This window comes from Ailuropoda melanoleuca, chromosome 5, assembly GCF_002007445.2.
Source record: "Ailuropoda melanoleuca isolate Jingjing chromosome 5, ASM200744v2, whole genome shotgun sequence".
Taxonomy (NCBI): domain Eukaryota; kingdom Metazoa; phylum Chordata; class Mammalia; order Carnivora; family Ursidae; genus Ailuropoda; species Ailuropoda melanoleuca.
The window spans coordinates 43,676,926-43,702,052 of NC_048222.1; the positions used below are offsets into that span (position 1 = coordinate 43,676,926).

At 38.2% G+C, this 25,127-nt stretch overlaps 1 protein-coding gene across 7 annotated transcripts in view; it reads left to right on the plus strand.

Moving 5' to 3' along the window:
• HERC1 (HECT and RLD domain containing E3 ubiquitin protein ligase family member 1) overlaps window positions 1-25,127 on the plus strand; it is a 177,575-nt gene that overhangs the window by 132,130 nt on the left and 20,318 nt on the right. For 5 of the 7 annotated variants that reach the window (XM_034660855.1, XM_034660860.1, XM_034660858.1 and 2 more), the window contains 22 exons: window positions 158-282; window positions 1,283-1,503; window positions 2,451-2,719; window positions 3,477-3,529; window positions 4,216-4,416; window positions 5,048-5,222; window positions 7,488-7,758; window positions 7,895-8,108; window positions 8,881-9,137; window positions 10,652-10,779; window positions 11,499-11,626; window positions 12,857-13,057; window positions 14,914-15,044; window positions 15,848-16,047; window positions 16,435-16,540; window positions 18,005-18,151; window positions 18,722-18,823; window positions 19,809-19,982; window positions 21,444-21,737; window positions 23,341-23,406; window positions 23,549-23,674; window positions 24,929-25,067. In XM_034660855.1, coding sequence (XP_034516746.1) covers window positions 158-282; window positions 1,283-1,503; window positions 2,451-2,719; window positions 3,477-3,529; window positions 4,216-4,416; window positions 5,048-5,222; window positions 7,488-7,758; window positions 7,895-8,108; window positions 8,881-9,137; window positions 10,652-10,779; window positions 11,499-11,626; window positions 12,857-13,057; window positions 14,914-15,044; window positions 15,848-16,047; window positions 16,435-16,540; window positions 18,005-18,151; window positions 18,722-18,823; window positions 19,809-19,982; window positions 21,444-21,737; window positions 23,341-23,406; window positions 23,549-23,674; window positions 24,929-25,067 — 3,728 coding nt within the window. The remainder of the gene's footprint in view (window positions 1-157; window positions 283-1,282; window positions 1,504-2,450; window positions 2,720-3,476; window positions 3,530-4,215; window positions 4,417-5,047; window positions 5,223-7,487; window positions 7,759-7,894; window positions 8,109-8,880; window positions 9,138-10,651; window positions 10,780-11,498; window positions 11,627-12,856; window positions 13,058-14,913; window positions 15,045-15,847; window positions 16,048-16,434; window positions 16,541-18,004; window positions 18,152-18,721; window positions 18,824-19,808; window positions 19,983-21,443; window positions 21,738-23,340; window positions 23,407-23,548; window positions 23,675-24,928; window positions 25,068-25,127) is intronic. The other 2 variants (XM_034660861.1, XM_034660859.1) reach the window with 2 other exon arrangements.

Below are 25,127 nucleotides of genomic sequence, written 5' to 3' on the forward strand. Positions count from 1 at the left end.
CTTTACCAAGGACAAGATCTGTTTCAGTTTTATCATAAATATATTTTATTCTTTGTACTGTTTGGAGAAAAATGCAATAACAAAAATCAGCTTGTGCTGTGCTTTCTATTTATGGTGGTTCTTTAAAATTTGTGTTGCTTTCTAATTTGACTTGTAGCCCTGATAATCTGGACCATACAGAGAATGCAGCTTCTGGAAGTGGACCACCAGCTAGAGGTCGCTCAGCAGTAACAAGAAGGCACAAGTTTGATTTAGCTGCTCGCACATTGCTAGCAAGAGCAGGTAATTAATATGTTTTACATCCTTCTGTTGGTAGAAGTCATATAGTTATTTATATTTTAAATTCAGTGTGAAAGCAACATTAAAGAAGATGTAAACTAATGATACTAAGTACTCAGTTCCTCTACATTAACAGAGTAGCTATTTGCATTTTGCTATCTATTTACATCGTTTTGCCTTGAAGTCACAGTATACATTCACGGATTTATTTTTAAGATTCCTCTGGGTACAAAATTTTATACTGGTTACTTGTAGATACTGAGATTTTTCGTAAATGTGCTCTCTGCTGTCGAGCAATTTATACTTTAAGAAGTGAAGATGCATGTTTAAAATTTAACAGTAATAGTGAGAAGGAGCTGAAAAGAGCATTGTGCCAAAGTAGACACTGGCTTTTCCAATGTAATTTGGGCTTTAGGACTAAATTACTAGGTAAGGCCCTAGATAAGCAAAAATAAATACCATTGTTACTTTAGTAAAATACTTCCAGGATTATGCTCTAGACATGTGAAGTGTAATTTACAGGGGAACATATTTTCCAAACTAAAAACTAGAATATGTGATTTGTTAAAATAGCATTTGATCTTTGAACTATTAAAACATAAATAATTTTTCAGTAATTATGGTAACAGGGAAGTTGAGATGGAGCTAGAACATATAGGATGTGTAGTTAATACATAGTGAAAGGGACTGATTTTTAAAAAAATAAGCCTAAAAAAATAATAACAGCCCATATTTATTGAGTGTTTTCTATATTACATTATGAAGTATTTTACATGGATCATTTTATTTAAACTTATTAATAGCCCTGTGAGTTATGAGTGCTTATTACCCCATTTTACAGAAGAGGAAATACGTGATAGGTAAAATTTTATGTTTATGGTCTGGAATCCAGTAAATCAGCCACGCTGGGCACTTACCTGCATGTATGGCAGTTAAGAACTGGCGAAATATTCAGAATTATTTTATACATGCAAATAAAATGCCTTTTTTGTTTTGTTCTGAGCGGGGTTATACCGCTCTGTGCAGGCCCACAGGAATCAAAGTCGGAGAGAAGGAATATCTTTGCAGCAAGACCCAGGGGCACTGTATGACTTTAATTTAGATGAGGAGTTGGAAATTGACCTTGATGATGAAGCGATGGAAGCTGTGTTTGGACAAGACCTGACCGGTGACAGTGATATTCTGGGAATGTGGATCCCAGAGGTACTGGACTGGCCTACCTGGGTGTGTGTGACTGCAGCGGGGGCTGCTCTGACTTATTTTCCTGCCTCCTGTTCATACAGCTTACTGACAACAGCCTTGCCTAGAGTTGTTACGCTCTGAAAAGTCTTACATCTCATCCTAAAGTTTGGGGCTCTGATGCTTGATGTTACTTTGATAGCCACAAACTAATAAGAAAAAGTCTCTCTCGCTTTCTCTGTGTGATTTTATTGCTTCTCTCCCCAGACTAGATGAACAGAGCCATATTATGGTAATATTTGATTATAATATCAAAGATAGATTACGAACAGGTGTCAGGTCCTAGTCAGCTCTGCTGGGTATAGAACATGGCTGCTATGCTCACTTTGCTATCTGAATGCATGCTCTTCTCCTTCATAGGTTCCATTTAATCACTGTAATGCCTCATTCTAACAACCAGTGCCGCCTAGGTCTTGTAACTGCCTCCATCCAGGGCCAGGGTACATGGTGGGTTTGTATGTTTTCATTGTTTAGCATTATGCTTTTGTAGCAGGGAGGCTGAAAACTTCACAGGTCTGAGTCCTACAGAAAAGAGCATCTACTATATTAAGTTAATGAGATAAATGAGTTCAAATGACTTTTTAGAAATTCAGATAAGAGATATGCATATTATGGCCAGATGAAAAGTAGCTTTATTCGAAGGATTTTTAAAAAAATCATTTGAGATAGGGCTAATTGTCGTTTTTATTAACTCCTCTCAGTAGGATAGTGAGTTACCTTTATTATAACTTATTAAATTGAAAAGGACAAAGAACACCTTCAGATCGTGGGATCTAAATTCTGACTTGAAAGAAATTTGTTATGTAACATTAATGAACATCCTGCAAATACTCCAGCATATGTAAACAAAGTCATTAATATGTAAATATCTATTTTCCTCTTCTTAATTTTATGTTAAATTGACTAATAATTTGATATGAAATTTTGTGCAGCATGTTTGTGAGTCTGAAGACAGGGAAGAAGTGGTGGTGTGTGAACTGTGTGAATGCAGCGTCGTCAGTTTCAATCAGCACATGAAGAGAAATCACCCTGGCTGTGGGCGCAGTGCAAACCGCCAGGGCTACCGCAGCAACGGCTCCTATGTGGATGGCTGGTTTGGTGGTGAATGTGGAAGTGGAAATCCATACTACCTGCTCTGTGGCAGCTGCAGGGAAAAGTACTTAGCCCTGAAGACCAAATCCAAGACGACAAGTTCTGAAAGGTACCTTGAAATTGTATAGATATCCAAACCCTCTGAAAGAGGAGTATAAAGTATCTCTCAAGACATGGGAATTACAGCTTTTTAATGTGAGGAGTTACACTTAACCTTTCCCTAAGTCCCATGATTGCTGAATTGGGACAGGAAGGATGGAGAAGGTTGAGGAATTCGTGTCTTGCCAGAGCCAGGAGCCTGTAGCCTAGGAACAGTGGCTTGGCAGCAGATTCTTCACTAGACTTTGATCCTGTTAACCTTTGACTTGTTGTCAAGCTTTGGGCAGGACCCTTGCCTTAACCTTTAGGAGGCTTATGGTCAGTTTTTCTCATTGGTGTTTTTTACCCTGTTTTTGACCTCTTAATTAAGATCTTTTTATTGATGAAAAAATAGAGTTTAGATTAAATGAGCTTCCATGAGAACATTACTTCTTTATATCCTTGAATAGCAGTTAATCTGTAGTGAGTTGGGTTTTTGCCCTTATTGTCAACTATTAAAATCTTTATGGTGTTCTGGAATAGGTTTTTATTTAAGAGTTGTTGTAGGTGACCCAGAAATCTCCCCAGTAATTTGGTAAAATAGTCATGGATTTTTGTGAGCCTGTATGTACCTACATACCAGTAGTTTTTATTAGCGCATAACATGAAACACTGTTATTTTGTGTTGCTTTATTAATGACCTTTTAAAATGTTCTAATGCCTTAATTTGCATTTTTGGGTACTAACTGTTTTGTATAAAAATACAATGTTCTTCATGTTTGGTGCAGGTACAAGGGACAAGCTCCAGATCTAATTGGCAAGCAGGACAGTGTGTATGAAGGTAGTTGTTTTGAGAGCTTCTTTATTTTACATGTATTTTTGTATATACCTTCTGCTTAACATCTGTTACTAAAAATCTACCTTTATGTGTATGTGTTTGTATTTAGGTACATGTTAACTTAAAACTCTCTCTAAAAAGCTCAAGGTAGTTTGAAAGCAACAGCCCTAAGTCTAAAATCCAAAGAAAAGGACCTGAATTCAAATACTAGCCTGACCACAGAATGTTAATTGCTGTATGGCATATTTTTTTTTTCAAAGTAGGGAAAGTATGTAGTACATTTTGAATTTCCATCCTGATTGAGAAAAGTAAAAAATAAAAAATTGAAGACAGCATGAATTTATCTGGAGCACTCATTTACTTGAAATAACTTGATTAATGATTATGGACAGGGTTAAGAGTTCTTTGTTGGCCCCATGCCAATAGCTTTTATTAGTTGAAACCTCCATTACCAGCTGTAACATTTGCTATTGCTTTAAGTGGGTTTGACTGCTCTGACTCCCTTTCCCTAGACTCCGCCTCAAAAGTGCAGTTTGGTTGGGTCACCAGGAGACGGCACCATAGTTAATTTTGTAGGCACTGGGCTTTCCATCCATCCGCATTTTAGACCTATCTCACAGTAGCCATTGCCAGTAGAGTTATGTCATGTTTATATTCACATGCCATACGTTTATTTATTTAAATTCCAGAAGACTGGGACATGTTGGATGTGGATGAAGATGAAAAGCTAACGGGTGAAGAAGAATTTGAATTACTTGCTGGACCACTTGGTTTGAACGACCGGCGCATTGTACCAGAGCCAGTTCAGTTCCCTGATAGTGATCCCTTGGGAGCATCGGTAGCCATGGTAACAGCTACCAACAGTATGGAAGAGACTCTGATGCAGATAGGTAAACTGACATGCTAATTGGCATGGATTTTATAGTCTATATTAATTTGTTTCTTAGGTTAGGTGGTAAAAAATAATACAACATTATTCCACCCCATCAAGTGTCTTTAGCCAGTTGTTTTAACATTTTAAAGGTATAATGTAGTATTTTTATTTTTTGTTTCTATGAAATAATTGAAGTGATAAAAAGAAAATTTATAAAGCATGAGTGTGATTTTTTTTTTTTGACATTGTGATAAGGGAATCCTAGAACTGACTATAAAAACAATTTGGCATTTTTGTTTGCTTTTTTTTCATATGCATGAGAGGGAATGGGTAACTTTTGCTATTGGGAATACAAAATAAAGAATTAGTATTGGTGACTCAACCCTTTCTCTTGTACTCAAAGCATATTTTAAAAACTGTATCTTCCCTATATTTGTTGGTATCAGTAGAAATGATGCATGAGCAAAATAAATGAAACCAAAACATTTTAAGAAACACATATAATAAATGATTGCCTCAGAAATATGTATTTCTCCCAAGGAATTTTCTGTGTAACAAAGTCCAGATGAACAAATCACATCGGTTTGCTGTGTTTCCTTGCAGCCCAGAACGGGAAAACTTTTCAGTAGTCCGTATATGTTTTTCAGGTTGCCATGGCTCTGTAGAAAAGAGTTCCTCTGGAAGAATAACACTAGGTGAGCAGGCAGCTGCTTTAGCAAACCCTCATGACCGGGTGGTGGCTTTAAGGAGAGTGACTGCTGCTGCTCAGGTTCTTCTGGCAAGAACCATGGTAATGAGAGCTCTGTCTCTTCTCTCAGTCAGGTGAGTGTTATTTTGTGTCAAATGATGCTGTTACTTTCTAGTATGTATTAGGAGGTTGATATTGTTTGGGAGGATAAGATAGAATTTTTAGAACCTCGAATATCTACTGTCGACTGAAAGAAGTTAGACATAGTTATCATTTTTATTCAGTCAGTCAGTAAATACTTAGCTCTTTTTGGTAGAAAATAACACTAATAGGTGAGTAAACTGCAAACATTTTTTATTTTATTATCTGAAATGGTTATCAATCCATTTGGTATAAGATTAAAAAAAAAAGGTTGAATGAATTTTTCTGCAAAATTGACCAACTGTGTAGCTACTCGAGCCTGCAGATTCCATCATGGAGACTCCTGCCGTGTTCATATTGTGGAATGTTATATTAAAAAAGGAAGAGAGCCGAGAATACCTAAAAGACATCCATTTAAGAAACGGTTAAGCAGAGGTATATAACAGTAAATCAATGAAGACAGAAGGACCCTGAAATAAAAACTCAAAATAAAATTTAGAGGAGACTCTGGTATTAATTCAACAACAGGTAGTTTGTACAGTGGAGGGGAAGAGAATTTAGAAACCCACATATATAGAGAAACACATGATTTATGGTTTGATTTATGACTGTGTTTATACTGCAGAACAGTGAGGAATTGATGTCTTTTCAGTAACTTGGGCTAAGTCAGATGGTTTATTCACATAGGAAAAAGTGAGTTTTGGCCCCAACCTCACACTAAATGAAACAAATATTTCTAAGTGGCCCTTAGACCTAAATGTTGAAAGTGAAAGATAAATCAATAATGTTTCTATAAGGTAGGAAGAATTTATTCTTTTTTTTTTTTTTTGAAGATTTTATTTATTTATTTGACAGAGATAGACACAGCCAGCGAGAGAGGGAGCACAAGCAGGGGGAGTGGGAGAGGAAGAAGCAGGCTCCCAGCAGAAGAGCCTGAAGTGGGGCTTGATCCCATAACGCTGGGATCACGCCCTGAGCCGAAGGCAGACGCTTAACCGCTGTGCCACCCAGGCGCCCCGGAAGAATTTATTCTTGATCTTGAGATAGGCAGAGATTTCTTAAGCGAGTCACAAAAAGCATTCATCATAAAGAAAAAAAATGGATAAATTGGACTACATTAAAAAAGAACTTTTGTTCAGCAAAAGTCATTAAGGAGCTAAAAAGAAAGTAAACAAGCAACTGAATGGGAAAAGAATTAACTTTGTGTATAACGAGCAGAATATGTAAAGAATTCCTATTAATCCATAAGAAAAAGAGACAACCCAAAAGAAAAATGGGGAAAACGCAAAATAACATGAGAGGATCTCCAAATGGCCAATGAACATGGAAAATGAGGTGTTCAAACCCAAAAGTATTCAGAGAAGTGAAAATGAAAACTCAATGAGATATTAATACACACCCACCAGAATGGCTAAAATTTGAAAGATGAGGGGGAAAATATGAGCAGGAGGGTGTGGAACACCTAGAACTCTCATACGCAGCCGGTGAGAAAATAAATTGGCACAGCCAACCAAAGTTGTGTTTTAGCATACTCTATGACCTAGGAAGCCGCTTCTGGGTATATATTCAACAGAAACGCTTATATTATGTGCACCCGAAGACTTAAGCAAGAACATTCATGCAGTTCTGTTCATAATAGCCCCATGCTGGAAACCACCTAATTGTCATCAGTATGGATAAATTATTTGTGGTAGATTTTATTAGTATATCAATGAAAATGGGTATCTGCTGCTATAAAGCAACAACATGGATGAGTCTTAAAGCATAATGTTGAACAAAAGAAGCCAGACACAAAAGAATACAGACTTTATTATCTTATTTATATAAAGTTCAAAACAGGCAAAACTGGTTATGACTTTAAAAGTCAGTGAAATCAGTTACTTTTGAGGGCCTGGTGACTGAGAAGAGCTCAAGCAGGTCTCCGTATTGGCAATGTTCTGTTTCTTGATCTGGGAAGGATTACATGGGATTGTGCAGTTTGTGAAAATTCATAATTTGAGCTTTCCCGTATATTATGCTTTGGTAATTCAGTTATGCTTCAAGTATATTCAGTTAAAATTAAAAAAAAATGTCTAAAGTTTCAATAACAGTTTCCAGCTTACATTTTTTGACTTTTCTTAGGATATATATGACTAGTGATACTGCAGCTTGCCTTTTATTTTGGTTGTTGGTACTTTGATATGATATGTGGGGCTCCAAATGGTCCCTTCGGAAATCTGTTTTCTTTATCCATCTGAAGTCTGTTTCTTTCCTGGCAGTGGTTCCAGTTGTAGCTTGGCTGCTGGTCTTGAATCTCTGGGGCTTACGGACATCCGAACCCTCGTTCGATTAATGTGCTTGGCTGCAGCAGGGAGAGCCGGCCTCTCCACCAGCCCTTCTGCCACGGCCAGCCCCTCAGAACGCTCGCGCGGCGGGCACAGCAAGGCCAGTAAGCCCATGTCTTGCCTGGCTTATCTGAGCACAGCAGTGGGCTGTCTGGCATCAAACACTCCTAGTGCTGCAAAACTCCTGGTGCAGTTGTGTACACAGGTGAGCTGGTTTTCAGGGCTTGTCTTGTTGCGTGGCTTATTTCTGACTAATTCTTAAAGAGCCTTTTGAGGTGAAATCCTTTTGTTCCGAAATTATATGTAAAAATTAAATCTGTTTGTTCCAATTGCTTCTTCAGAACTTGATTTCTGCTGCAACAGGTGTAAATCTAACCACGGTCGATGATCCAATTCAGCGAAAGTTTCTACCCAGCTTTCTCCGAGGAATTGCTGAAGAGAATAAGCTTGTAACCTCCCCAAACTTTGTTGTAACTCAGGCCCTTGTGGCATTACTAGCAGACAAAGGGGCCAAACTGAGACCTAACTATGATAAGTCAGAAGTTGAAAAAAAAGGTAAGTTTCATACCATTTGCCATTTAAATATATAGTCTTATAACCAATTTGATTCATGCTTTTTAAAACATGTTTTAGAGTTGTCATAAGTGATGAATTACATTGCATCATGTATACTTCTTAAGTTCATATCATAAAAGAAGTGCATGGATCCTTTTTTCATTGTGCATGGAAACAAATATTAGAAAATGTACCAAATTTAACTTGGTTTGATTAGATTATTCTGTTAGATTATGGTTTGAGTCACCAATAGATAATAATTCTCATTGGGTTTCCTTAATAAAACCTAGGTAAAGGTAGTGCTCTTTTTCTCTTTGTCATAAGATGATAACAGTTTGAAGGGATTCTTTAATCACTATTGTCTACCCTTCTCTTCATCAGGACCATTTGGCCAAGATAGATAGGCTTTTGGATCTGTCAGCACAGCCCCTTGACTGGTTGTTATGATCACTTTTGAGCAGCAGAAGCCAAACTTTTACTTTTTAGGGCGTGCTGCCTCTGCCCTGGCCTTAAAATCATTTCTGCTGCATTCTCAGTCTGTGTGGCCTTAGAGCAAAGACTACTGATGGATGTATATAAATGTGTATTTGCAGTGAGTCAGATTTATTATAGAACGTGATATGAGATAAATGCTTTATACCTTGTATGCATATCTTAGTGAAATGATTGCTTGCAAAAATGCTAATTCTTAAAAGATATGGGTTAACCCATTTTTTTTGTTTACCACCACCAGCTCTTACCTGGGCATCATTTCGTTGTTTTGTTTAAGCAGGTTTAACTGCCCAATTGTATGCCCATCCTTCCTATGATCCTTCTGCTGTAGGCCCTCTGGAGCTGGCGAATGCCCTGGCAGCCTGCTGCCTCTCCTCCAGGCTGTCCTCACAGCATAGGCAATGGGCCGCTCAACAGCTTGTGCGCACTCTTGCTGCACATGACCGCGACAACCAAACTACTCCCCAAACGCTCGCCGACATGGGAGGAGATCTCAGAAAATGCTCCTTCATCAAGTTGGAGGCTCATCAGAACAGAGTATGTATTTTGAGCCCTATGTGTGTTAATCACTTATGTAAGATAAAATAGTTTCTTTCCTTCTCAAACAGCTCAAAGTTCAGATCTTAGCCTCTCTCTCTCTCTCTTTCCCTCTCACACACAAAATTATCAATATTTGTCTAGTAGTTACCCATTCTGCTTTCTCTATATGTTGGGTTGACATAATAGTATACAAATAAAAAAATCAGATGGGGGATGAGAAGAAAACCAAAGGAATTGCCTCATAAAAGGTGAGGGCTTGTCCATGCAAGAGGAAAAGAAATTGTCTTCCCTATTTTAATCTAACTCACTGGATTCCAGAGCATTGACAAGGGCAGTTTAGGAAATGAAGACCGATCTCCATGATTTACCAATGTAAAAGTCACTTCTTAGTCTGTACTGTTTATTTTGTAGAACATATGAATGTGTTGAAATATTTATACTTTATTGAATTAAGTAAATGTGTTTAATAAAGATTCTGATACTATCTCCAGTAACTCAACTGAGTTTGGGCATAGTACCTTAAAGCCATACAAATAGATGTATGTTTGCAAGCCAATTAGAAAAGAGTGAGACCATGTATATTATAACATGAATGTTTTTCTCTTACAATTTCCTTGTAGATTTTTAAAAAAATTTGTTAAAGAATGACAATCATTTGAATCAAAATTGCTTAAAAATTGTTGGACTTTTTCAGAATGAAATCTTGCCATTTGCAATAACGTGGATGGAGCTACAGAGTATAATGCTAAGCGAAATAAATTAGAGAAAGACAAATACCTTGATTTCACTCATATGTGGAATTTAAGAAACAAAACAAATGAACAAAGGAATAAAAAAGAGATAGGCCAAAAAACAGACTCTTTTTTTTTTTTAATATTTTATTTATTTATTTGACAGAGAGAGACAGCCAGCGAGAGGGAGAACACAAGCAGGGGGAGTGGGAGAGGAAGAAGCAGGCTCATAGCGGAGGAGCCTGATGTGGGGCTCGATCCCAGAATGCCGGGATCACGCCCTGAGCCTAAGGCAGACGCTTAACGACTGAGCCACCCAGGCGCCCCCAAAAAACAGACTCTTTTTTTTCTTTAAGATTTTATTTATTTATTTGACAGAGAGAGAGACAGCCAGCGAGAGAGAGAACACAAGCAGGGGGAGTGGGAGAGGAAGAAGCAGGTTTTCAGCAGAGGAGTCTGATGCGGGGCTCGATCCCATAATGCCAGGATCATGCCCTGAGCCGAAGGCAGACACTTAACCGCTGTGCCACCCAGGCGCCCCCCAAAAAACAGACTCTTAACTACAGAGAACAGAGAGGGTTCCAGAGGAGAGGTGGGTAGGGTATGAGTGAAATAGGTGATGGGGTTAAGAGTACACTTACCATGCTGAGCACTGAGTAATGTACAGAATTGTTGCATCACTGTGTTGTACGTCGGAAGCGAATATAACACTGTATGCTAACTATACTGGAATTAAAATTAAAAACTTTATAAATTGTTGGACGTTTTCAACTTTTCTAGGTAATGACTTGTGTTTGGTGTAATAAAAAAGGACTCTTAGCTACAAGTGGCAATGATGGTACCATCCGGGTGTGGAATGTTACCAAGAAGCAGTATTCACTGCAACAAACCTGCGTGTTCAACAGATTGTGAGTACTAACATCAGCTCTCATGTGTAATGTTTGAAATAAGAGAATCCTGACGTGCTTCATTTTGGTTGTGTTAACATAATCAAATTGTCACTAACATTTTAAAAAAAATTTTCTTATACAATAGTCTTAGTATATCTCCAGTGTGTTTTTAAATTTCCAGGACGGTAATTAAGAAAATAAAATGTTTAACTGTCAATTTCTAGACTTACTCGGAATTAAATCAAGGTCTACTGTGCTAGCATTATAAATGTTAAATTCTATTAAACAGTAGCCTAATTTTCTATCATTCTTTAAGGATTATTTAGGAATTAAATTAATGATATTTCTTCTGTAGCAGAATGTATAGCTTTTATTGTTTTATAGCTAGCTTTAGGTATTTCTTTTCTGAGCACTTCCCTAGAGGTAAGGCAAACAAGAGTCAATGTGCTCTGAATAATAACCAAGCATACAACCCATGCAGAATCAGAATGTCTTTGTTGACAAAGTAGGCACATTAAATGAGTAGTCTAAGCATCACTCTTATAATTCTACATTTTTCACATCATAATAAACACTAGCGAATATGTGACTATCAAATGCTGCTAGCCAAACTTTCAAAATCTAAGAATCTGTATTATGTAGTCTAGTCTATACAAAACCTTTATTTTAAGATTTGGGGTTTTGTATATTTTTGGATGATGAGGATTAGAATTCCATACATGTCTCTTACATTCTAGAGAAGGAGATGCTGAGGAAAGCCTCGGGTCACCCAGTGATCCAAGTTTCTCACCTGTTTCCTGGAGTATCAGTGGCAAATACCTAGCTGGGGCCTTGGAAAAGATGGTGAATATTTGGCAAGTTAATGGTAAGAGTCATGCCAATACTAGCAAAATACCGAAGGTACTTTTTAAGCCGCCTTCTTAGCTTTCTGAGTCCCAGCAGTGGCTTACTTTCACCTTGAAACTCATAATCTGTTCATCAGCTGTGTAGATCTATGCATATTATGGTTCAAATTAAAGAGGATGATGGGGGCATCTGGGTGGCTCAGTCAGTTAAGCGTCTGCCTTAAGCTCAGTCCATGATTCCAGGGTCCTGGGATCTAGCCTCACTGCGAGCTTTCTGCTCGGCAAGGTGTCTGCTTCTCCTTTTCCCTCTGCCCTCCCCCCACGTCAAGCGTGCGCGCACTCTCTCTCTCTCTCTCTCAAATAAAATCTTTTTAAAAATTAATTACTTAGGGGCGCCTGGGTGGCACAGCGGTTAAGCGTCTGCCTTCGGCTCAGGGCGTGATCCCGGCGTTCTGGGATCGAGCCCCACATCAGGCTCCTCTGCTATGAGCCTGCTTCTTCCTCTCCCACTCCCCCTGCTTGTGTTCCCTCTCTCGCTGGCTGTCTCTATCACTGCCGAATAAATAAATAAAATATTTTTAAAAATTTAATTCCTTAATTACAGAGAATATGCTCGTTTCCTGACTTTTCTTTCTAGGAGTTTGGACTAATCTGGTAGCTGTAAACTAAAAATTCTTGTCATGTACTACTATAAGTATTCAGAATAAGATTTGAGTTTTTAGTGATAGATTCTTTTGAATCACTTGAAATATTTCTATTGAAATTATTCATTTCACAAGTTTGAACTCTTGTCAGTTTCTAATAATATGTCTCTGAAAAGTAAAAATCATTGTAATCTTGGGCTTATCCATATTTTTGTTTATTTTTGCATATTTAAAGAATGGCTGTTCTGTTTCACATATTTGAAGGAACAGCTAGCTTTAACTGTAGGGAAATTTCTTATGTTTGATTTTCAGTAATTATAGGAAAGGACTTAAGCGTTTGACATTTCTACACTGAATATTTTCCTTTACTCCCTCTTTAATAAAGCTATCATTTTTGTCCTATTAGTAGTTACAGAAAGGCTTATGAATTTGATAATCATGTGTACTATATAAATGAAGGACCCTGCCTTATAGTCATATTCATTCTTAGGCTATTAGGAAATTGGGGACTGCCTTGAGTGTACTATTAGAATTAAGTAGTAGTTATTTTTGTATTATTGTTTTTGAGAATTAAGTAACAACTATTAACATTTTCTCCCTCTTTAGGAGGAAAAGGATTAGTAGATATTCAGCCTCATTGGGTATCTGCCCTGGCTTGGCCAGAGGAGGGTCCAGCTACAGCCTGGTCAGGAGAGTCTCCAGAATTATTGTTGGTGGGACGGATGGATGGATCTCTAGGACTGATTGAAGTTGTTGATGTATCCACCATGCACCGTCGAGAACTGGAGCATTGCTATCGAAAGGATGGTAAATGACTGGACTTATGTCTAAGTGAGAATGTATTCCCCTAACCAAGAAAACTTAATTTTTTGGCACTTGCTTTTAAAAAGGAATGAATATTACTTTTGGCTTTTGTTTCTAAATTGTCCGGTTGGTATTTCATTTTAATTAGTTACTAAGTTGAAAGATATTTCTCTTCCAACACCTATAATACATCTCTGCCAAAATGAGGTCTAATAGTATTATATTAGTCATTCATCCCTTGTGTAAGCATCTTAGAGTAGGGCTCCAAGTCTCCCTGGAAAGTTACAAATGTCCAAGAGAAAAAAAATTATAATCATTGGTAGAGGTGAAACTGAGGAAATGGGAGGAGGAGGAGAGAAGTTTCTGGTTGGTAAGAGATAGTAGGAAGTCTACTTTCACTTATTTTCTCACTGCGTTCCCTTTGGATACATAGTAGGCCTATCTTACTACATAGTTAGTTGTTTTGTGGGAGTGGAGCATTTCACAGATCACAGTCCCAGCTTACATGGTATTCTATTAGCAGAATAGAACGAGTTTTTGTTTTTTTTTAATTTAGTTTTTTTTTTAATCGGTAATGCCTTCATGGGTTTGAAAAATTTTAAAGTTTTAAAAGAGAAACAGTGAAAAGTCTTTTTCCCATCTACTCAGTTCCCATGTCCCCATTCTACCCCCAAAGATAAACACTGTTGTTGTGGGTTTTTTTTATACCTCTCTTATAGCCTTCCAGGGTTATATGTACTTAAAGAAGCAAATATGAATATAGATTGTTAGAAATGGGACATGTTTGGTAGAATATGGAAGCACACTGAGTAGGGAATACTAAGCAAAAGAAGGGACAGGTAGTTTTCTTTCTATGACTTGGATTATTTCATTTCTCAGTTCCTTTCTTTTTTTTTTTTTTTTAAGATTTTATTTATTTATTTGACAGAGATAGCCAGCGAGAGAGGGAACACAAGCAGGGGGAGTGGGAGAGGAAGAAGCAGGCTCCCAGCGGAGAAGCCTGATGTGGGGCTCAATCCCAGAATGCTGGGATCACGCCCTGAGCTGAAGGCAGACGCTTAACTTAGACTGCGCCACCCAGGCACCCCTCATTTCTCAGTTTCATGGTAGATTCTGGTCCAAAAGGAAAGAAGCCAATACATGACTTGGAGTCAGCAAGGAAATTTAATTTTTCAATAATCACCTGAAAAAAATGAAAGATTAAAAATGAGGGTAGTCCTTATCACTTATAAGTAACACTTTTAGGGGCGCCTGGGTGGCTCTGTCAGTTAAGTGTCTGCCTTCAACTCAGGTCATGATCCCAGGGTCCTGGGACTGAGCCCCAAATCAGGCTCCTTGCTCAGCAGGGAGTTTGCTTCTGCCTCTCCCTCTGTCGCTCTCCCTGCTTGTATGTGTGCTCACGCTCTGTCAAGTAAATAAAATATTTTTAAATAAATTAACAAATAAATAAATAGGGCACCTGGGTGGTTCTGTTGGTTAAGTGGCTGCCTCTGGCTCAGATCATGATTCCAGGGTCCTGGGATCAAGTCCCGCATCAGGCTCCCCGCTCAGTGGGGAGTCTACTTCTCCCTCTGCCCCTCCCCCAACTCATGCGATCTCTGTCTCTCCCTCCCCCCCCCCGTCACGCAAAAATAAAATCTTTAAAAACAAATAAATGAATGAATGACACTTTTAAAGTGGGTTACACAGAATCCCTGCTCTTAGCCTACCTTTTGTCTAATAAATGCATTAAAGATTTGGAAACTTACTTGCGGTGGTTGTGGTAGCATGTATTTGTTGCAAAATCTGTCTTGAGTTAGACAATGACAAAAGAGTCATATTTTTTTTTCTTTTTTAAATTTTTGTTTGTATCATGTTAGTGTCTGTAACTTGCATTGCTTGGTTCAGTGAAGATAGACCATTTGCAGTGGGATATTTTGATGGAAAGTTGTTACTGGGAACAAAGGAACCACTTGAGAAAGGAGGCATTGTTCTAATTGATGCACATAAGGTAATTACCAGATGGTTACTTTTTCTTGCTTTTTATTATATAGTATTGCTTGATACTAGTTTTTTTAAACTGTTTTACATCAGTCACTTACGATTTGATATTCTATTGTTAACAAAAGTCTTTGGACCATGTATATGCATGGGAAAGTCTGTGTAAGAAAGCCATCAAACCAAGAAAGAAGTAAAACCAAAACAGTGAAATAGGAGCACCCTTGGAACACCCCATCAAATGCTAGAAAGTCCATCTATGAAGAACAATTCCTTTACCTTAAAAAGAGGTTGCTGGTTCTAATGTTTACAGGGCTATCTAGGCAAGTAGCATTAGTGCATGAATCCAGGAGTTGGAAGGTATGAAGGACGGTAAAAATAAAAAAGTGTCAGAAGAACACAATGATGACCACCATATAAACACACAGTATGTCTTAGATTCTCATAATATTCGCTATTTCGTTAAGAGGGGTGCTTCTTTTTTAAGTTTCTTTTTCATATTTTAATGATTACTAGTCAATAAAAGTAACAAAAATGCTAATGAAAGATGAATATTCCTTCTGAATCAATTTCATAGTTCATTTATTCAACTAACATTTATTGAACTTTGGCTGCAGCAAATATATGTATAGACTCTATTACAGGATGAGTTGGTCTCTAGTGATTGGGGATGATATGACAGTATCTTATTTGCATAAAATGTTGATTTCAAAATAAATGAGTAATGGCAGTATAGGTCATAAATTACTGAGTTTAAAGTATTTGTGAAGGAAGTATTACCATGTTTTTTTTTTTTCCTCTTCCTACCATTTTAAGGATACTCTTGTTAGTATGAAGTGGGACCCAACAGGTCATATTCTTATGACATGTGCCAAAGAAGAAAATGTGAAACTCTGGGGGCCTATTTCAGGATGCTGGCGTTGTCTACATTCACTCTGCCATCCATCGACTGTAAATGGCATCGCTTGGTGCAGCCTCCCAGGGAAAGGATCCAAATTGCATTTACTGATGGCTACGTATGTTGTAATTTGTGTGTGTGTCTGTGTGTGTGTGTATCTTAATTTTTATGTTAGTATAGACTGTTACTTGCATTAAATATGGCTTCTTAGTAGTCTTAGATGGTTTATTGCATGTTACCTTATAATGTGTAATAGCATAAGAGCTAAGACCTCAGACAAATAAAGAACAATTTTCCAGTGTGGAACTTGCTATGCAATCTCCTTAACTGGGTGTGATGTTGCTAGAATATCAATTCTGTTTGTATTTCTTGTAAAAGATTTAGCATACCTATTATAAATATTTTTAAAATAGTATTATAGTAGTTTTATCAGGTCTTAATTGCTGTTTGAAAATATATTCTGCATATTGACATATTTTGGTTTTGTGTGATCAATTTTTTTAAGTGGCTGTCAGAGTGGCTTAGTATGTGTTTGGCGTATTCCACAAGATATCACACAGACCAGTGTGACTAGTTCAGAAGGATGGTGGGACCAGGAGTCCAGTTGCCAGGTAAATGTTCCGGTGCCTTTGAAGATCTTATCTGAAACCATAAATGGTATATATTATCAAAGTAATCCTCCATTGATTATTGAGATACTCAGTACTTAGTATCCAAAAGGGCATGATCCATTAGGGAAACTTGAATAATTGTCATACTTTGTGTGTTTTCTGAATTAGCTTTATTTTTTTATAAGGACAGCATGTTTGCTTGTCGAAGTGAGATATTCAAGAAGTACTGAGTGGTGATCGTTCATGGTACTGGATATATTGGACACTACAGATAGAGAAGTCCTAAGTTAAGTCTTCGGTCCAGTGAAATAGGAGCACCACAGGAGCGCCCTGTCCGATCCAAGCACCTCCTGCTGATACCAAACCTCCGTGTAGGAAGAACAATTCCTTTACCTTAAACAGAGGTTACAAATTCAGATAGGTGCTTACAGGGCCATCTAGAAACTGGGAGTTAGAGGTGTGGAGAGGGTAAAAGCAAACAAAAAACCTAGAAGCATGCATGCTTCCCATAAAGGACATGGCTGCCACAGAGTTGATTGTCAACCTCCAGAAATGAGACTATTGTTACCAGATTGTCTCATTTTTTTCTGATAGAAGCCAAAAATCCAGTGTTTTAAGTAAGATCTCCCAATATTAAACACTGGCAGCTGACTTAAAATTCTTTAAAACACCGGGTGGCCAGTCAGATGGCCTCCCTGAGCTAACAGTTTGCACCCTCCATTGCTCTCTCTTCTGCTCATGATAGAAAGAAATAGGCCTATGTCATCTTTGGATAAATAAGTACATCTGGTATTATACTCCATCATAACTAGAAGGAAGGAGGGAGCTTGAGGGCAGGGAGAAAGGGGTGAAGAGGGAGAGGTAAATAGCTCACTAGTGGAAGGAAAATATCACAGAAGTGGAGGTGGAAGCACTAGAGATAAATCTGATTTGCTGTTTGTGCTGGAGAGTAGCCCTTTGGACAGGCCTTACCTATCTCACTTCTAAAACCTGCACAGCAAACATGAAAATAGACACCATGTAGCAGACAGAGCCATCGGCCAACAAAAAAAGTACCTGGTTAACAGAGAATCAACATCTGCAATTCATGAATTTTAGGGGCTAAAAATGAAAACTACATAAAGCTAAATTTAAAAATTAAAACACTCATTAAAAGGCAGAAGTTAGAATTTTTCTATCTCTGAGGGATAATTAAAACTTAGAAATGTAATTTCTGCCAGTTTGAAGAATAGGAAATTCACTTGGAATTGTGTCAAAAAAGATGACACTCAGCTTCAAAGGAGCAAAGGAGAACCAGGTTAATATTATTTTTTCAATCTAAACCTTAGGAGAGAGTTGTCCTTCCCTCCTCCCCGATTTTATGCTAAATTATAAAATATAAAATTTTGAAGAATGAATTGTAAATCTTAAATCTATACATTTGTTTTAATTTCAATATGTATTAAAAATAAAAATGAATTGCAGGATGGATATAGGAAATCGACCGGAGCCAAGTGTGTTTATCAGCTGCGGGGACACATCACCCCTGTCCGGACTGTTGCCTTTAGTTCTGATGGGTTGGCCCTCGTGTCTGGTGGACTAGGTGGGCTCATGAACATTTGGTCTTTAAGGGTAAGAATATAAATGTTATTTTTATCTTAAGAAATGTTTACACATAACATATATGATAAAATTTAACCCAACCATTCTTAGGAATATTTTGTATACTAATATCTTAGATACTGAAGAAACTCTTTTCAAAATTCTCCACCCTTTAATTTTTTTTATTGATCTAGTTTCAAAGTCATCTAGAAAAGACCCCAGAAAATTGGATAGTAGCTATGTAATTGGACATTGGTAAATTTAGCCAGTGTAGATTTTAGAATATGATTTCGTGAATGTGAAGTATAAATTTAAAATGTAAATAAGGACTGGGGCACCTGGGTGGCTCAGTGGGTCAAGCATCTGACTTCGTTTTGGCTCAGGTCATGATCTTGGGGTTGTGGGATTGAGCCCCGAGCTGGGCTCTGCATTCAGGGGGAGTCTGATTGGGATTCTCTCCCTCTCCTCCCCCTGCTCGTGCTTCTACCCCACCCCCAGCCCTTGTGCGTGTGCTCTCTCTCTCTCAAAATAAATAAATCTTAAAAAAAAAAAAGACTAAGGTTAAGTGATATGTAGCGATATAAATATATCTCATTTTAGGACGGCTCTGTCTTGCAAACTGTTGTGATAGGCTCTGGAGCTATTCAGACCACAGTATGGATTCCAGATGTCGGGGTAGCTGCTTGCTCAAATAGATCAAAGGTAATTTTGCAATTACATTAAATTCTAGGGTATAAGTCTATAAGGTACCTTAGAATTATAGTCTAACCAGTCTGCTTTATGTAAAAGAGGAAAAAACTGATATCCAGAGAGATTATTACCTGCCCAAGATAATATAACTATTTAGTGATAGAAGGAAAACTAGAACCCAGGCCTCCTGATTTATAATCTAGTACTCTTCCTACTGTACCCTAGACTTGGTGAAAATGTTTAATTATTGAACAACTTAATTTCCACTGGAAGTTATAAAGTGTATTTTTACTTTCTGCCATGATTTTTTGAGATAGCACTAAACTGTCTCAAAATAATTTTTTCTGAAAAGGAGGACCAAAGACATTTAACTCAATACAAAATATATGTTGGCTTTGAAATGTAATATTCTAGTTAAGAAAAAAAAATAGTAGCCCCCTGCCGTGAAGTAATTCTGATATGACATTATCTGCTGCAGTCTTGCTCTTTATACCCTTGGTTAAAAGATTTTTAAGTTGAGCTGTAAACCTGCATGAACAGTCCTAACTAGAAGTAAAATATAGAATCAGAGCAAAGGCAGTGGTAGCCTGTGTAGGGTAAATCATAGAGCCACAGTTAGAGCAGTGCTGCTTCTCTTGCAGATGTGTCCTCCTTCCTCTGGTACCCCGTGTCATATCAGGCTTTTGAAATATCCTAGATACCTTGTCCTCCAAGTCCTGTGAAATAGTAACAAATTCACGTGTCTCTTTAAGGAGAATCAGCAAATGCAAAGTAGCTCACAAATTTTATGGTTATTTTTTTTTCACTTGTTTTTACTTAGACAAAATTTTAGATGTTTTGAAATTCATAGGTATTAAAGATATAGCATACAATGTCCAAAAAGCGAAAGTGTTCAATGCAATAACTGGAAGGAATTTCAGATATGAATGGTAATAGAATTCTCTTTTATCTTTCACTTAAACAAACCTATCATGCGGCATGATTTGTTTTCCATCAGGATGTTTTGGTCGTGAATTGTACAGCAGAATGGGCTGCCACCAACCACGTTTTAGCCACCTGTAGGACAGCATTGAAACAGCAGGGTGTTCTGGGATTAAACATGGCTCCGTGCATGAGAGCTTTCCTGGAGCGGCTACCCGTGATGCTTCAGGAGCAGTATGCCTATGAAAAGGTAACTGAGGACACTCACTGCCACAGAGCTGCAGATGACTCCTGCTCCGGAATTTGAATTGCAGCTTTGAATTTATTCCCGAAGAGCATAAGGTCTGAGGAAAATGAGTGGGGCTGTTTGGCAGAATCCAGTAAAGTTAAGTTGTGTCTAAAATGGTTGTTCAGTCATCCTCAGCCTGCTTTTACTTTATTTTAGTGGGAGTAAATTTTTAAAATAACCCTTAAAGTTGTATAGTGTTTGTATAATTTTTTTTTCAGATTACTTATTCGCTCCAGAACTTCTTACATACCTGTGCTGCAGAGTTTCATCTTCCCTTTTCTGACCCATAAATCTATTTTTGTGTGGTTTTCCATCCTGAAGTTGGGAGGTATGGGGGTGGATATGGGTGTCAGAGTGAACATTCTCTGTTTATCAGGTGAATCTGTGTGGCAAGTTTAGTGGAAGATCTAAGGCTGAACTGAGTGGGGTCCTTAAATACTAGAATGAGGCATGAGGGAATTTGGACCTGTAGCCCAGGCTGTGGTCCTGTGTAGTCGGTCTTCCAGCCCTCAGTAGTCACGGTGTGCTGCCCCTAGGCAGAGCTCTTTGGGGTTTTTTTCGTTCTTTTTTTTGGCTAAGCTACATTAATACAATCAGTTGTTACTGCATCCGGTTAACTTCACTGATGCATTTGCCCAGGTTTTCTTTTCTGAATCACTCAGTGTCTCACAGAGTTGCTCTGCCACAGTTAGGGAGGGCCATGGAAGAGGGATCTCCCTTGATGGCTACCAGGATTTTCTTGTAAAGGAGGGAATGTGAGAAGGGAGCAGGTCGTGGTTTAGTTACCTGCTTATTATTATTATTATTATTCATGAAAAACTATAGTGAAAATACACTGCTAAATGCATGTGATGTCCTGCATTGGATTCTGGAGCAGAAAAGGGGCACTAGTGGGAAAACCAAATAAAGTTCTGTGGTTCAGTTGATAGTGTATCCAGTATTAATTTCTTGGTTATATAAGTTGTTATGAAGGATTTACAGGAATTCTCTGTACTATCTCTGTAACTTTCTGTGTATCTAAAATTATTTCAAAGTAAAAATCGTAAAAAACAATAAATTTTTTGTTGTTTTGTTTTTTTAACTTTTTGTTTAAATTCCACTTAGTTAATAACATACAGAGTAATATTAGTTTCAGGTGTAAAAAAAAAAACGGTAAATTAAAAAGATACAATTATGGGTTTTCAGAATACAGTAGGTTAATTTGTAATATTTNCGTAAAAAACAATAAATTTTTTGTTGTTTTGTTTTTTTAACTTTTTGTTTAAATTCCACTTAGTTAACATACAGAGTAATATTAGTTTCAGGTGTAAAAAAAAAACGGTAAATTAAAAAGATACAATTATGGGTTTTCAGAATACAGTAGGTTAATTTGTAATATTTGGTACCGGCTCTTCAATTTAACATTCTTGTATTTCCTCTTAGCCTCACGTGGTTTGCGGTGACCAGCTTGTTCACAGCCCCTACATGCAATGTCTGGCTTCCCTTGCTGTGGGACTGCATCTGGATCAGCTGTTATGTAGTCCTCCAGTGCCACCGCACCACCAGAACTGCCTCCCTGACCCGGCATCCTGGAATCCAAATGAATGGGCCTGGTTAGAATGTTTCTCCACCACCATAAAGGCTGCCGAAGCCCTGACCAATGGAGCACAGTTTCCAGAATCTTTTACTGTTCCTGATCTAGAGCCTGTTCCAGAGGATGAACTTATATTCCTGATGGTAAGCATTATATGAGCTGCTGCTGTCCTCAGCGGAGATTGTATCGTGGGTGTTAGGCAAGTAGCAGACATTCAGTAAGGATTTCCTAGCTTGGATAGCTAGAAGCGTGCCTTCAGATAAACTTAAAATACTTTGCTTTCAGATAGTCACTTTCAGTCTTACAGCTGTCCTCTGTGGTGCCAAAGATTGCTGATATAAGAACTGTGAAGCTTCTGGAAGCTTGTTGGCTTTCAGTGACACAGTCCCGTATCTTCTCACTTTTTGTCCGTAGGTTCCTTATGTAGTACCTGACTTACACGTATTTTAACATCCTTTCCGGGGTCATCTTGGGGGACTTATTCCACATGCAGATTCTAAATTATCTGACACTTCAGTCATGTTTTCATCACCATAAAATGAGACACTGGAAGAAGAGCGTTCCAGTTGTCGTTCTCTGATTATATTTGGGAACGTCCAGATGTGGAGACTGTGATGTAGATGAGAGAGCTGTGGGCGGAGCAGGCCGTGCTGATCTAACAGCCTGTTTACTTAGTTCAGGTTTACATATACATACATTTGAACACAAAAATATAGATACAAGACAGATGTGAATTGAGGGAAATTATCTAAGTATAGATAATTTCTTTATAGCTATAAAATGTAATTTTATTTTTTTAATTTTTTAAAAGATTTTATTTATTTATTTATTTGAGAGAGAGACAGAGATAGAGCAAGCATGAGTGGGAAGAGAGGGAGAAGCAGACTCCTCGCTGAGCAGGGAGCCTGCCATGGGGCTGCTCCCAGGACCCGGAGATCATGACCTGAGCCAAAGGCAGATGCTTAACCGACTGAGCCACCCAGGAGCCCCTAAAATACAATTTTAACTAAGAAGTGTCCTTCTGGGGCGCCTGGGTGGCTCAGTTGGTAAAGTGTCTGCCTTCAACTCAGGTCATGATCTCGGGGTCCTGGGATCGAGTCCCACATCGGGCTCCCTGTTCAACAAGGAGTGTGCTTCTCCCTCTCCCTCTCCCTCTGCACTCGCTTATGTACTCTCTCCCTCAAATAAATGAAATCTTTAAAAAAGAAGTGGTGTCCTTCTGAGCCTGTTTGCCCCAAATCTGTCATTTTCTAGATGAGGAAATTGAAGTGTAGAAAGATGAAGTGACCTGCCTGCTGTACAGCGAGTTCTCGGGGTGGTGACTCCTGCACATGACCTTGTACCTGTTGGTGCTCAGAAAACATAGATGGTTAACTTTGAATCACCAATGTGATAGTGACAGTGGATTGTAAAGTGTTTATGATAAAGGGAAATACTAACAATGCATAGTCAAGTTTGGCATAATTATAAAACTGCTCTTGATTTCTTATAGTATTAAAAAAATTTTTCTTATAGTATTTACTAAGTTCTTTTATGGAAAGAAGACTTAGTTGTTAATTAATAACAGATAAATCTTGGGGCACCTGGGTGGCTCAGTCCATTAAACATCCAACTCTTAGCTCAGGTCTTGACCTCAGGGTCCTGAGTTCAGGCCCCGTGTTGGAGGGGCTTTTTTTTTCCCCCTAAAAAAACACAGATGAATCTTGATTAAGCAAGATTCACCCTGATGTTTGCCGTGTTTTGCAGGATAACAGTAAATGGATTAATGGCATGGATGAACAAATTATGTCTTGGGCAACTTCCAGACCTGAGGTCAGTAAAGATAACTATATGGTGGTTCTCATTAAATCTTCTGATACTAAATGCTTATTTGTAACCTGGTGTCTCTTATAGAGGCTGGCACATGTTTGAATGAATGGTTGAATCTAACTTTGAGATGAATGTGGTTTTCTAGGACTGGCACCTGGGAGGTAAATGTGATGTCTACCTGTGGGGTGCTGGCAGGCATGGACAGCTGGCAGAAGCGGGAAGAAATGTAATGGTCCCTGCAGCAGCTCCCTCATTCTCACAGGCCCAGCAGGTAACTAACAGGGTAAAGAAGTGAGGAAGAAACTTGGGAACTCTAACAATTCTGATTTCCTTGCTGTCAGATAAAGTTTATCCATTGTGTAATCTGTTGTGAGGAATAACTAAACAAAGTCATGATGTATAGCTTCTAAATAAAGGTTTCTAGGGTTTTTATCAGTCTTAAATTTTGTAAATAAGTTTCTAAATTTTTCTTGCTTTCAAACGTAATGAATTAACATCATGATGGATTAGGCCTGCCTACTACCTATTTATAGAAGTTAATATACTCCTAATTATTGATTCTGTTTTGTGGTCATTAACTTACAGGGATCTTTAGCTAGATTTCATTGACACCCCTCTCCTCCTCTAATAATCATGGAGTATATTTCCAAACCCTTTCTCAGGCCACTGCTTTCTCTTCCTTCTTCTCCGCCTTAGTAAGACCCAGGATACACTCCTCTTTCTTTTGTATATCCCCTCAGCTTTCTGCTTCGTGATGATCTCTAGCCAGTCTTAAATATTTCCCCATCCCCCTTTCCTCTTTCTGTTTGTTTTGTTGTTAGTGTTATTACTTAAACTCTGTGGGACACCTTAGTGGCTCAGTCAGTTAAGCATCTGCCTTTGGCTCATGTCATGATCCCGAGTCCTGGGATCGAGTCCCCTATCGGGATCCTTGCTCAGCGGGGAGCCTGCTTCTCCCTCTGCCTGGCACTCCCCCTGCTTATGCTCTCTCTCTCTGACAAATAAATAAAAAATCTTCAAAAAAAAAATAAATAAACTGCACAATTGGGGCACCTGGGTAGCTTAGGTTAAGTGTCTGACTCTTGATTTCAACTCTGGTCATTGTCTCGGTGTTGTGACATTGAGCCCTGCATTGGGCTCCACACTTAGTGCAGAGTTTGCTCCATACTCTCTCCTTCTCTCTCTCTGAACCCCCACCCCTGCTCATATGCACACGCACACTCTCTCTCAAATAAATAAATAAAATCTTTAAAATAAATAAATAAACTCTGCACAATTGGCTGAAATCCCGTAGATAAGATAGCTCCTAAATGATTTTAAATAGTCCAGTGAGCCTCATACATCTCTTTAAGTAAGCAGTTTAATAATAATCAAGAACTTGTAGGAAACCCATAGTTATATCAACCCATCCTCTTCAGTGAAAGGATAGAAGAACTAATAAAGGTATCCCAAGGTATGCATAGAATCATTTTAAGTGTTAAAGCTATATAATGAAGGATAATATATTTGTGTGTTTTTATACTAGGTCATATGTGGTCAGAATTGTACCTTTGTCATCCAGGCCAATGGCACAGTGTTGGCTTGTGGGGAAGGAAGTTATGGCAGATTGGGACAAGGAAATTCAGATGACCTTCATGTGCTGACAGTAATTTCAGCCCTACAAGGTAAAATTATCCTCAGTTAAAAGCTGGTCAGAAACTATGGCCTAATTATAGGAATGTTAG